At 37.5% G+C, this 11,969-nt stretch overlaps 1 protein-coding gene across 2 annotated transcripts; it reads right to left on the reverse strand.

The window, feature by feature from the left end:
* Positions 1-1,276: 1,276 nt before the first annotated feature.
* Positions 1,277-5,341, reverse strand: LOC105047944 (large ribosomal subunit protein eL20z). 2 transcript variants are annotated; one of them, XM_010927098.2, is made up of 5 exons: positions 5,184-5,341; positions 3,876-3,978; positions 2,730-2,853; positions 2,537-2,654; positions 1,277-1,617 (listed from the first exon to the last, which is right to left on the reverse strand). In XM_010927098.2, the coding sequence occupies exons 2-5, from the start codon at positions 3,883-3,885 to the stop codon at positions 1,564-1,566; spliced, it is 306 nt and encodes a 101-aa protein (XP_010925400.1). In that variant the 5' UTR covers positions 3,886-3,978; positions 5,184-5,341; the 3' UTR covers positions 1,277-1,563. The 2 variants fall into 2 exon arrangements, with proteins under 2 accessions (XP_010925400.1, XP_010925399.1); XM_010927097.3 differs by lacking the exons at positions 3,876-3,978; positions 5,184-5,341 and having other exon boundaries at positions 2,730-2,881.
* Between the last annotated feature and the right edge of the window lie 6,628 nt (positions 5,342-11,969).

Raw genomic sequence — 11,969 nt, forward strand, 5'->3', positions numbered from 1 at the left:
GTTTGACTACAAAACTGGGCCATAAAACCTGTTAACGTACCCTGAATCCCTTATCCACCGTGCACCGTGACTCAGTTTCACAAATTTGGAGAAAAAAAAAAATCGACAATTTTCTGTGAGATTTATGATAGTAGCGGAGAAATATAAGTATTTTTTTTTTTCCTTTAACTAATCAAAATTCTTTCATTATCTGTTTAACTGTTGAGCATTCCGCAAGTACCCTTTTACCAGCACGCCATTATCTATTCTTTACAACCAAAGTTTGACGCTTTCTAACTTTTAAATCATTGCCCAAGTCTGCAAGCCTCTTAATTCCCCTAAAATCAATTTAAGTGGGTCCCTGGACAAATCTTTGGAGAAGAGAGCACCACCCAGTCTTCTTGCACAAAACGAATGAAGCTAGGTTGCCGCACCTGTCAATCCGATAATATGCAATAGATGGATGGTTCTGTTGGTGTAATCTATGTTACCATTAATTATGAGACGAAGCCTTTTCACATGCCTCTAGTCAATGCTGCATTAGTATTCCATCATCTTGCATGCAGGTAAAATCTAAGCAAATAAACATCAACTAGTGAATATATTTGAAACCTTTTCTCAATAAAGAACATCGTGTGTGGTTCACAAGGATTCTCATCATCGTGTGGCTGTTATAGTCAGACCATGTCTAAAGATTCTCCAGACTGTTGAAAGGAAATAAAATTTTACCGTGCTACCTAGCAATCCAACTTGCAGCATACCCTTCTATCAAAAAAAAAAAAAAGAAAAGAAAAGAAACAAAAAAAAAAAAAAGGAATCGCAGCGTACCAGTTTGCAAATCATGCAAAACCCCAGAGGCGGCAACTCTGGATGGGTTGATGATCCACTAGAAAAGAGTTTTCAGAAATATTATCTGGTGATCACTCACGATGCGAGTGATGTAGGATTTAACCATCCTTGCAAACATAAAAAAAGAAAATTACTGGGGTAGCATCATATCTTCACATTACCCAGTAATAGTATTGTTCTTTTTCCTACTTTGGGAGCCGCCACAGCGATGAGGAGATTGCACCATCCTAAGAGCATTATAGGCAAACAGCTTTCCAAATTGATCAGTACCGAAATGCATGGTAGGAAGATCATTATAGCTGGCAGGAGACATTCACCGTAGGGGTACCTCAAGTAGAAACTAAATACTGAAAAAGCTCGGACGATTCCTCTTGGGTTTATCCTGAGCATACGCAAGGTTGTTTTCACATGCAATTACCCTCTCCTTCATCAATGGGAGAATTTAAAGTGACGAAAATTAGTAGGTAAAATAACTGTATGACTTTGTACAAGATATTAGAGTGAACATGCAGGTGTGCATTTCCGTCAAGCTAATGTTCTGCCATTCAAATAAATGTGTTACACGATACTGAAGGGGCGAGCAATTTTGAAGATTAGAACCATTCATCATCATGATTCCCTCGCTGAGCTTGCTACATGAAGGTTCATATGTATTCCCTGGCCGTCAGCTTTACCATATGCCACAAAGACACCAATTGAGAGGACTCAAGCTGAACATCTACATGAAGACCTGAACTAGAGGTAGATGGCAGCTAGTGTGATGAGGGTTACAATTGTACAGACCAGTGCCTGGAAATACATAGTAGCTGAATTGGAACACAAACTGAGGAAAGTAATTAAAATTAACTAGGAGCAACAATTTAAAATGGCCTTTTTTCAGCAAAAAACAATTGAGATGGTAATGGAAATTCTGTCAGGATCATGGAATGACGGTCAAGCAGTTGACCATAGAGAGACATCAACGGTTATCTTCCTTCCCAACCCCATCTTGTTCGAAAGGCCTTGCTCTTCTGAACAAGATGAGGTCGATAAGCTTCGATCCCATTGGTTGTGGAACCGTCCAGCTGATCATCAAGAAAGACCTCCAAATAGAAGTGGAAATATCAAATAATATATTGAGGGGCTCTTAGCCAGCTGGTCAGCACCCATATGATCTACAGAGAGGTCCTAGGTTCATTTCCACCATATTTCTTAAAAGGATAATAGCAACTGTTACAAAAAGTAGTATTTTCTTGTTACTAACCCTCAGGCCTCATTGTAGTACTTCAGAATATCCTAATGCTTCCAAGGTTATAGTAATTATCAAAGGAGTGGTTTCAACTTTCAAGTAGCTCTGTCAAAACTGCTATGTGCTAGCTATTTGAAGGATTATAATGTTTCTTGATGCCATCATATCAAATCAATTGTCATTAAGTGTTCTTCAAGTTTTTCTAGGTAGTTTAATAAGGTTCTGAGGGGAACTGTTATAGTTAGTGTTTGAACATTCACTAAATAGCAAAGTGTTCTACTGTGAAATAATCACTACCCACAAGCCCCATGGAGCAGATTTGCAGCCTTTTGGCAGATACAGAAATCTGATTTTGCCTTGACTGTGTGTGCGCTCAAGCATGCGTATGCACACATATGTGCGTGCATGTATATGCATATGTGTGTGCAGGTCTGTGCATGGGTGTCAGAGAGAGAGAGAGAGAGAGAGAGATGGTCTAACAGCAATTGCATTAGCAGCAAGGCCAGATCGCTCTCGTGGATCTTTGTTGTAGTATCTGCATAAGTAGAGAATTGCAGCACAGTACCATATCAATGGGCACACAAATCCCAAAAGCAAACTGCAAAATAATTGTGTTCTTATGAGATCAACATACAGGATAAAAAGAGAGATGAGGGTGATGTGGCACACTTACGAACACCATCCTATTCCACAGCCACAGCATGGAAGGGGCTTGTTGAACATAGTCAGCCGGGGGTCTTCTTCATCTTTTATCAATATATAATTCCCACCACAATTCTTACAACCATTAGATTGCCCTACATTCACCATGAGATGTCAATTAGATAAGCCGCAAAACATGATAGTTTGCAGTTTCAAACACTTGTTCAATATTCTCTTCATAGGACACCTTTACATTCACTGTCTGATAAGTTTTTCTGATGCACAGAAAATTTCATGAGGTTTTCAGTGAAAATGTATTAGGCTTGAATTCATTTCATTCAATTATATTTCATATTACTTCCATAATTGTAATCAAAAATTAGTTCCAAGTTTCTAACAATTGGACGCTTTCTAACTGAGGCTTTTTCCATATTCTCCAGCAAAGGCATCACATGCATCAAAATGTGATCATGAGAATTAACTCAAAGATTGTATTGCCATATGATGATACTATAGCTGAAAATGAAGTTGTATTTAAAGCAAATGTTCATCCCAAACCTTTCTATGGGGCGACATATGACATTCCTTACGAGACATTAGTGGTTTATGAAGTTACTATAGGACATGGATTTACAAGTGCTTTTATTATCATAAGGCTAAGAAGAATTTCATGAGATACCCCAATAAAGAAATGTACTAGGCAATAATTCCAAAAAAATGATTGTTCAGTCCTATCAAGGACCAATCAGTTTCCAGTGCATCTGCGGTCATCAGTTTACTACCATCTAGAGAGCTCATTTCATTCACACACACACACACACACACACACATGCTTGGGAAGAAAACATCATCAAATCCTGAAAATTGCTCATAAGTTTACCAAAGCAAACAGTAACAAATCAAGCAAAAGAAATCAGATACCATTTGCACTACTGACGTCCAATAATTGTCACACACACACAGAGAGAGAGAGAGAGAGACCATGAAACTTAGTGAGAATTATGTATCTTATTCTGCGGTGGTTCAATCATACAATGCAAGATAATTGGTAACAGAACACATTCGTCAGCTCCAGTACCTTAGGCAGTCAGTCAACTTGTGCAAAAATTATGGTAAAAGAGGATTAATACGTAAGTAAAGCATAAAATTGAAGCATAAATCAGGGGAATTCAGCTACCGTTCTCCATCTGTGCAGCAGTCGCTATATCACAAATACATCTTAACGTCCTTGATTTTCTGCCGACCTCCAATTACTGGAATCCAAATAGCATGGCCGCAACCTGTTAGTTTATCAAAAAAATTGTTTTACATTTATCTTTGGCACTTGGGACATAAGAAATTAAACATATCGATCACACAAAGGAAGCCGAAGTTGGTGCCCCGACAAAAATAAGCCTGCTCAAATTGTGGTACAGAAGAAAAGGTTTAGTTACCAAGGAAAGAGCAGGTAATGATCAGGGCAAGTACCATGATGTTATAAAAATAACTAGAAGAACATGATTAATAGCATTTTCAAATTACACAAATATCGATGAATATAATAAGTTAAGAATTTAATCCAGTCTCTAATATTGAATGTTGATTGCTAATCATAACATTATAAAATTCATAAAACATAGGTAGAAGACAGTACATGCAATACTAGATGCTGATAAATCTGCTGCAATCCAGTTTGACATAGTATGACTACCAATTACAACATGAGATTAAAACTATATTGGGTTTAAACGACAAAGACATGAAATTAAAAATCAAAATGTTACTTGTCCCTCTCCCACGGACAATCATCAGCAGAATGTATCTGGATAAAATCGAAGATATTTGCGGCAGATGTGATCTTAGAACTCCCATCTGTAGAGAGTAAGTGCATGGAAAAATTATTTAGCTCCCAAATGTCTATCACCATGATCAACTTATGTTTCCTCATCAGGGCCTTCTATCTTCCTTTAGCCTCCCATAAATATTGAGGTCCACTAACCAGATTAACTTATAATCAAGAAACCAACAAAAAATTCCCCTTGAATTATGTTTCGCAATTCTCATGCTGAAAAATCAGTGATCTTAAAGTTTCTCCTCCAACATCAAAGTCATAATTGTCGATCTTCAACTCATCTCAAATCAAATGACCTCAATAACTAACAGTCTAGACTCGATCTCTAGCAGCTGCTCAAAGTCAAAAACAGCATCAAAATTGAAATTAAGAGAGAGATCTTGGCACTCATCGAATCAATTGAAACATGATAGGGTCTATACTACCCCAACCTGTCCAAGTGGGAGGAAAACACAAATCATTTGGCTTATATCTACGAATTAAAAAAGAAAAAGAAAAACAGAAGAAAATGGTAAGCATCTGCCGACTTTGATATGCATAGAACATAAGTTAGTTTTGGAGAGGGAAAAAAAAAAAAACTCAAAAGCTTTAGCAAAACAAACCAATTACAGAAACCCCACAGAAGAATCAAGATTTGCTTCAAAACAATCATACCCAGCTCTCGAACTCCAAAGCTTTTGTAAACCACCGATCGGAGACAGACCGAGACGAGGCCCAGAGAAGAACCGAAAGGAGGAAAGCGGTGCTTGTTGTGGGCGAAGGCAACGTGCGGGGGATTTTGTCCCTCGGTTTTGTCAATCCTTGTATTGGGTTTGGGGATACGCTTCGCTACCGGTGAGAATATGAATTCGAGCGTTGGGTAGATACGCTCGGATTCGCTCTCCACCAACGCAGGTTTAGGGAAGAGTAACGGAAGGGGAGGAATGGAGGTGACAGTTTTTTTAAATAAATAAATAAATTATAAAAATATTTTATTAATTTTAATTTAATTTATATTTTTATATTTTATAAAAATTTAAATTATTTTTTTAATTACCATCTAATAATTTATTTACTAATAAATAATATTAACTTTCCCTCTCAACGAATTAAAATGTTCTCGTACATGAATAAATTTGAAAGAGAAAGAAGATAAAGAAAAAAAATGGATGAGAAAAGAGATGAAAAGAAAGGCTAACAATGAAAAATAGATTGGAGGAGAGAAGGATGATAAGAAAGAGAAAAAGATGAAAAAAAGTGGAGGGAAAAAGATGGATTGAATTATCGAAGAGAAAAAATAAAGATAGAGAAAGTCGTCATTGAAGGGGATGACTTATGAACGGTTTAGAGGAGGAAAAATAGATAAATAGGTGGAGGGAGCCACTATGAAGAAGGAGAAATAGAAGAAGAAGAAGAGGAGAAAGAAAGATAGGTTGTCGATGAGAAGAGACGAATATGGAGAAGGCTGTCATAGATGGGTGGGGCTTATGGATGGATTTAAAGGGAGAAAAAAATGAGGAGGAAAAATGGATAAGGAAGAAAGAGAGAAAAGGAGAGGGATAGCCGATAAAAAATGGGTTACAAAAGGAGGATAAAAGAAAAGAGGATGGGAAGAGGATGGCGAAGGATGGATTGTCGGTAAAAAAAAATGGAAGTACAGAGAGCCGTCATGAAAAGCGATGGCTTATAGACAGTTTGGAGAAAGAAGATGATAAAAAATAAATAAATGAGGAGGAAGGAGAGAAAGTAGAGGAATAGATAGTAAAGGGAAGCTATCATGAGGAAGAAAAAATGGATTAGGAGGAAAGAAGGAGGGAAAGAGAAAAAGAGGAACGACAAAGAAGGAAGAAGGGAGAAAGAGGGATGTCAGTGACAGAGATATAGAGATCAATCGAAGAGGAGGAATGAGGAAGGAGAGAGAGGAGGTGGAGATAAAAATATTTTCATCATTTTATTTTATAAAATAATATGATAAGATGGTCATCTGATATCATTAATTAATGAAGATAGATAGCTGAATTATATTAAAATATATCGATAATTAAAAAATTAATTTAATAATTTTAAAAAAATATAAAATAAAAATAAAATTAGATAAAAATTTAAAAATATTTTTATAATTTTTTTTAAAAAAATAAATTTAGATAATAAATAATCAAACGCCTGTCTCTCGGAGCCGTCCCTCATCGCCATGCAATTTTTCACGCCTCCTCTCCTTATGCGTTTTTATATGCGACGTAACATCTGCCTTCCGCGCTCCCGCCGTGAACTCATCTTGTTCTGCGGATGTGATGCGTTTTTGCGATCAGTGAACCGCATAACTATTCGTTAAAAAATCCACCTACCGTCCTCCTCCGTTTGGGCATCTCCGCAGGTAAGAAAAACAAACGTACCGATTAAAAAATAAATAAACGCAAGGAAACAATTCTGTAGGTCTGCTGGAGAAGTTAAGAAACCTACGCCTGGGTCCATTACTGGTAAAAGAAGGTGGTGAGGTCGTACCTTACCAGATTAATTATTTTTCAATTAAAGCAAAGTAGATGGCAGTGGCACATCGAACAGCGAAGTGGATTAAATTATAGAGAAAGTGGGGTATTGCAAAGCGTACGCTCGACATGATGGCCAGTTGGTGTCCTTTACGAGGATCGACCAGGAGCGGAAGAAGAACGATCGGAAGAAAGCAAAATTAGTTCGTGCCTCATGGCAACTCCATTCGAAAAAGAGCTTGCGCCTGATGGAAGAACAACATTTTGAACGGGGTGGACGGCTTCAACTTATGGACAGCCTTTTCGTTTATTATACGTAAACTAGTTATGATGGTGTTATATTACCAATGAATGATGGGAATCATGGGATATCGAGGGGTGATAAGTGTCTTATTAAAAATTCAGCCTTCTTTGAATGCTACACCTTCCGCACAAGAAATGAGAAATGTGCACAATTAATCCTACAGTGTTAGTCTGTTGTGGATGGAGCAGAAGCTTTAGCCCTACAGCGATTATTTAATCAAATTATTTTATCTTATAAGATTTCGAAATCTTTCAATTTTTTGAGAGATGCTTTTTGGTCCGCACAATATGATCTCGAAGGATAAAATCTTATGAAAACCCCACAGAGACGTCTAAAATGGATAATATCTCTCATGCGAATGGGCCATCGACTATTCTCGGATGTAAACTCTGTTTTGAAATGATGCTTGGGTGGATAAAATGTGGTTTTGAAGAGATATCCTCCTTTATTCCATGCAGCGCTTTCAGCTCATCATTATGCAATATATATCACTACTATTTCCCGACTTCCAAGGTGGTTGCAATGACGGTGCGCTAGGCGTGGGTGTTGCCTTCCACGTTTTTTCCAAGAAAAGTGAAACGAACCATAAGAAACGGGTGCATAAAGCTCACGACCAGAGGAAACGGATGCATAAAGGCCACGCATCCAGCCATGATCGTAGCATCATTACGGACTCGTGATCAGCAGGACTTTGGGTAGAAAGCATTGGTACCTTCCGAGAACGACGGCCAATACGGTGAAATTGGTGACCTAGAAGGGCCAGTGCTGCCATTGCAATACAGATAAAGCGACACCCCCCTCTTTATTTTGACTTGAAACAGTTGTGTGGTGTATGAAATAGCCCACCCACAGTTTTTTTTCATTATTAGCAAGGCGAATAAGCACACGGCTAAGCAATCGTTGTCCCTTGCTTCTCCCAGCAGCAAGAGTATTACAACTGATATAATGTACTAGAACTGTTTGCTGAAAATACAAAAAGGAAAAGTCCAGTGCATGTTTATTCCATGAGCCAAAAAATATCCTAACTTGTGGGTTTCGCTCACATGTGATATATTTTATTTGCCAAATAATCCCCTCTCCAACCCGATGGACTCAATCCCCCAAAAGAGATCTAGTCCAAAACTAAGTAACTAAAAATGGCAGGATCTTGATCCAAATTGTATTCCAACTTAGCTTTGAATAATGCGAGGCTGAACTGCTGAACCTCTTTAATCCTGAGTGCTCACCATTTATGCTTAACACATTTTTAGAATACATACACAGTCCAAACATAGACTCACATTCGAAAGGTTTAAGCTGTTAGGACTGGCTCAACACAGGCTAATAGACTGATGTGGCATCTCTTTATTTGTTAATACGAGACGATAACAATCTTCACCAACTATTTTCACAACGCCCTCATCATGATTGGCTTCTACTTTAGAGAAGAAAGCCAACTCATGGCTTAGATCCTACTCGACCCTATAAATCTTTCTTGAGCCTGCTCTCTCTCTCAATGAGACAACCACATAACTAATAAAGGCAAAGATTCACAAAGGAATTGACATACCATTTGTCACAAACTTTCAATTCAAAAGCTTAAGCTGTTGATAGGAAGATCAGTCTAGACTAATAAACTTATGTGACATCCCTCTTATGGGTCAATATGGGGCTATAACACAAGCACATCTAAGTGCTGAGCCATTTCTAACTTGGACATTGACCAACCAATGGCTGTGTTTAGCTATATATATATATATATATATATATATATATATATATATATATATATATATATATATATATATATATATATATATATATATATATATATATATATATATATTTATTTATTTATTTATTTATTTATTTTTTTTTTTTTTTTTTCCTAAGACTAATGGCACTTCCTATAACTTAATTCATCTCCTATGGTTGTAGATGTGTTACAATCACACAGGCCAAACATAGACTCACATTCCAAAACTTTAAGCTGTTAGGACTGGCTCAACACAGGCTAATAGACTGATGTGGCATCTCTTTATTTGTTAACATGAGACGATAACAACCTTCACCAACTAATTTCATAGCGCCCTCATCATGATTGGCTTCTACTTTAGAGAAGGAAGCTTACTCATGGCTTAGATCCTACTCAACCCTATAGATATTTCTTGAGTCTGCTATCTCTCAATGAGACACACACATAACTAATAAAGGCTAAGATTCACAAGGGGATTGACATACCATTTGTCACAAAATTCGCAGTCCAAAAACTTAAGCTGTTAATAGGAAGATCAGCCTAGGCTAATAAACTTATGTGACATCCTTCTTATTGGTCAATATGGAGCTATAACACTAGCACACTAGCACATCTAAGTGCTGAGCCATTTCTAACTTGGACATTGACCAACTATTGGCTATGTTTGGCATACGGTTATAGCTGTGTTGAATTGTAACTATGACCTGAACTGTAAGATGTAGCTGTGTTAGTCTAAGTGTTTAGTAAAAATTAACTATATCAGTAACACAAAAAGATATAACCTCATTTTATTTATTTTTAACATCACTTCAAATATTCAGTTCCATTAAATATAATACATATAATAAAAAGTAACTTTACTAAATTATAAATAAATAAATTATAAAATAATAAAATAAAAATCATGAGATATTTTTTAAGTTTGAATTAAGAATTAACAGAATCGTATAATTGATCATAGCATTATTTTTATAGATAAATTTTAAAAATTTCAATTTGCAATAAAATAAAAATTTTCTATTACTAGGGGCAGAGGAGAGAAGGGAAGGCGGGCGAGAAGAATAGAGAAGAGGGGAGAGGCGAATGCGAGAAAAATAGAAGAGAGAGGAGGAAGCTTAAACGTTAAGTACATGAGTAATTTTAGAAAAGATAAAGGGTAACTTTGAAATTAAAAAGTGCATAGCTAATTATTGATCTTGAACCCTTGGATGAGGGAGCTGTCAACAAAAACTAACTTATGGATCATAAGCTATCCTCACCAAACGCTAATATTGCTATGCTGTAACTTAAATAAGCTAAAGCTATCTCAAAAACTGCATGCCAAACACAGCCATTATATATCCAACAATGAAATACTAAATAGCTGCATTTAGTGATGCCACTTGTCTTTGGTGCAACCACCAACAAGAGTATTTAAACCAAACTCAAACCTGGTCCAAACCTCAAATTTAGAGAAATAGGACAAAACATCATATGTGCCAACAAATCTTGTTTAAAAATAAAATTAAATCAAAGATTTCTTTTCAGAACTAAAGCCTAAATTGCATGAGATTCAGGATTAGATCAGTGTTCATGGTGTAGGGCCAAATAACAATCCAGCCATTTGTAGTGGAGGCCGGGGCAATATTCAGAAGGCTAGAGATCTCCATCCACCATCGCAATGGAAGAAGGATGCCCGTCTCCACGGCTCGAGGCTCAGTATGCAAAGGGATAAAAAACCGCAGCAGAAGCGCAATCACACCCACACGAAGGGTTAAAAAAAAATTATAAAAAAGGAAAAAGCGAATTCATGCAAAGGTTATAAAAATTTTTAAAAAAAAAATCGTTCAAGTTCTGAAGCAGTTCAAATGGATCGCCGTCGGTTTAACCGGTGGTATGGATTTTCACTAAAGCAGCCAACTTTTTACATGGTCCAGTTTTAGAAGTTTGTCCAGACCCATAGTCAACTGGGCAATCCAATCTAATTTCTAAAATCATATGCTTTGAATGACACTAGGTACTGGGTAGCCCCCACCCTCTCTCAGGATGAGCTGGATTGCCTTTCGCCTGACCACTAAATTCTCCCGTTCTAGTTTGGATCAAGATCAGCAATTGGCCTGATTCAGGACCATCGTCCTTGTCCAAGGGTGTCACTGACAAGAGCATTCATTCATTCGGACGGCTCCTATAGCTGGAATGCTCCAGTTGGAAAACAATGCAGTCTACAGGTATGCATGCTTACGCCATCCAGGACTGCAGGCTAAATGCAAAGGAACAGCAACAATATCGCCGCTAAACTCCAGTTCATAAATTTTGCTGATACAACCACTTGCCACCTGAAGCAAGAGACGGGGTTCCATTTTGCAAGATGCGAGAACTTTGTTTCGTTCCCCAACTCCAACCACCCCACCCCCACCCAACCTCTCCCCCCCCTCCCAACCCCCTATTACCCAGTATCATGAGAACAGTACCATGAGCACCGGACTCTGTCTGCCAGAAGCACTATCGAGAGTTTCTTTGATGGTCTGTCCTTGGAGGGCAAAGAAAAGAGTCATATGAGATCCAGTAGAGCAAATTCTTGTGAGGGAGGACTAAGCGTGTCATGAGACCCATGCTAATGCTAGATACAATCAAAACCAACTCAACTCAACCAAGCCTTGGTCCCAAACTAGTTGCACCCACCGCTACATAAAAGTCACTCAAACATTCTTCAAGACCACAGCCCGCAAAATCATATGCTGCTATGATGGAACAATAAGAACTCTAAAATTCCACGAATGAAAAATTTAACCAAAACGAGCAGAACCGAGAGTAGATCAGGAAGCTAATATACTTCACAGATCTTTGCTCTTTCCTAGCAGAAAATGAAAACAGAAGCCTCAAGCAGAAACCTAATAGGCATGAAGGTGAAGATAAGAAAATATTTCAAAGAATAAGAAAATTTGTTGAAACACAAA

This window comes from Elaeis guineensis, chromosome 7 (assembly GCF_000442705.2).
Source record: "Elaeis guineensis isolate ETL-2024a chromosome 7, EG11, whole genome shotgun sequence".
NCBI lineage: Eukaryota > Viridiplantae > Streptophyta > Magnoliopsida > Arecales > Arecaceae > Elaeis > Elaeis guineensis.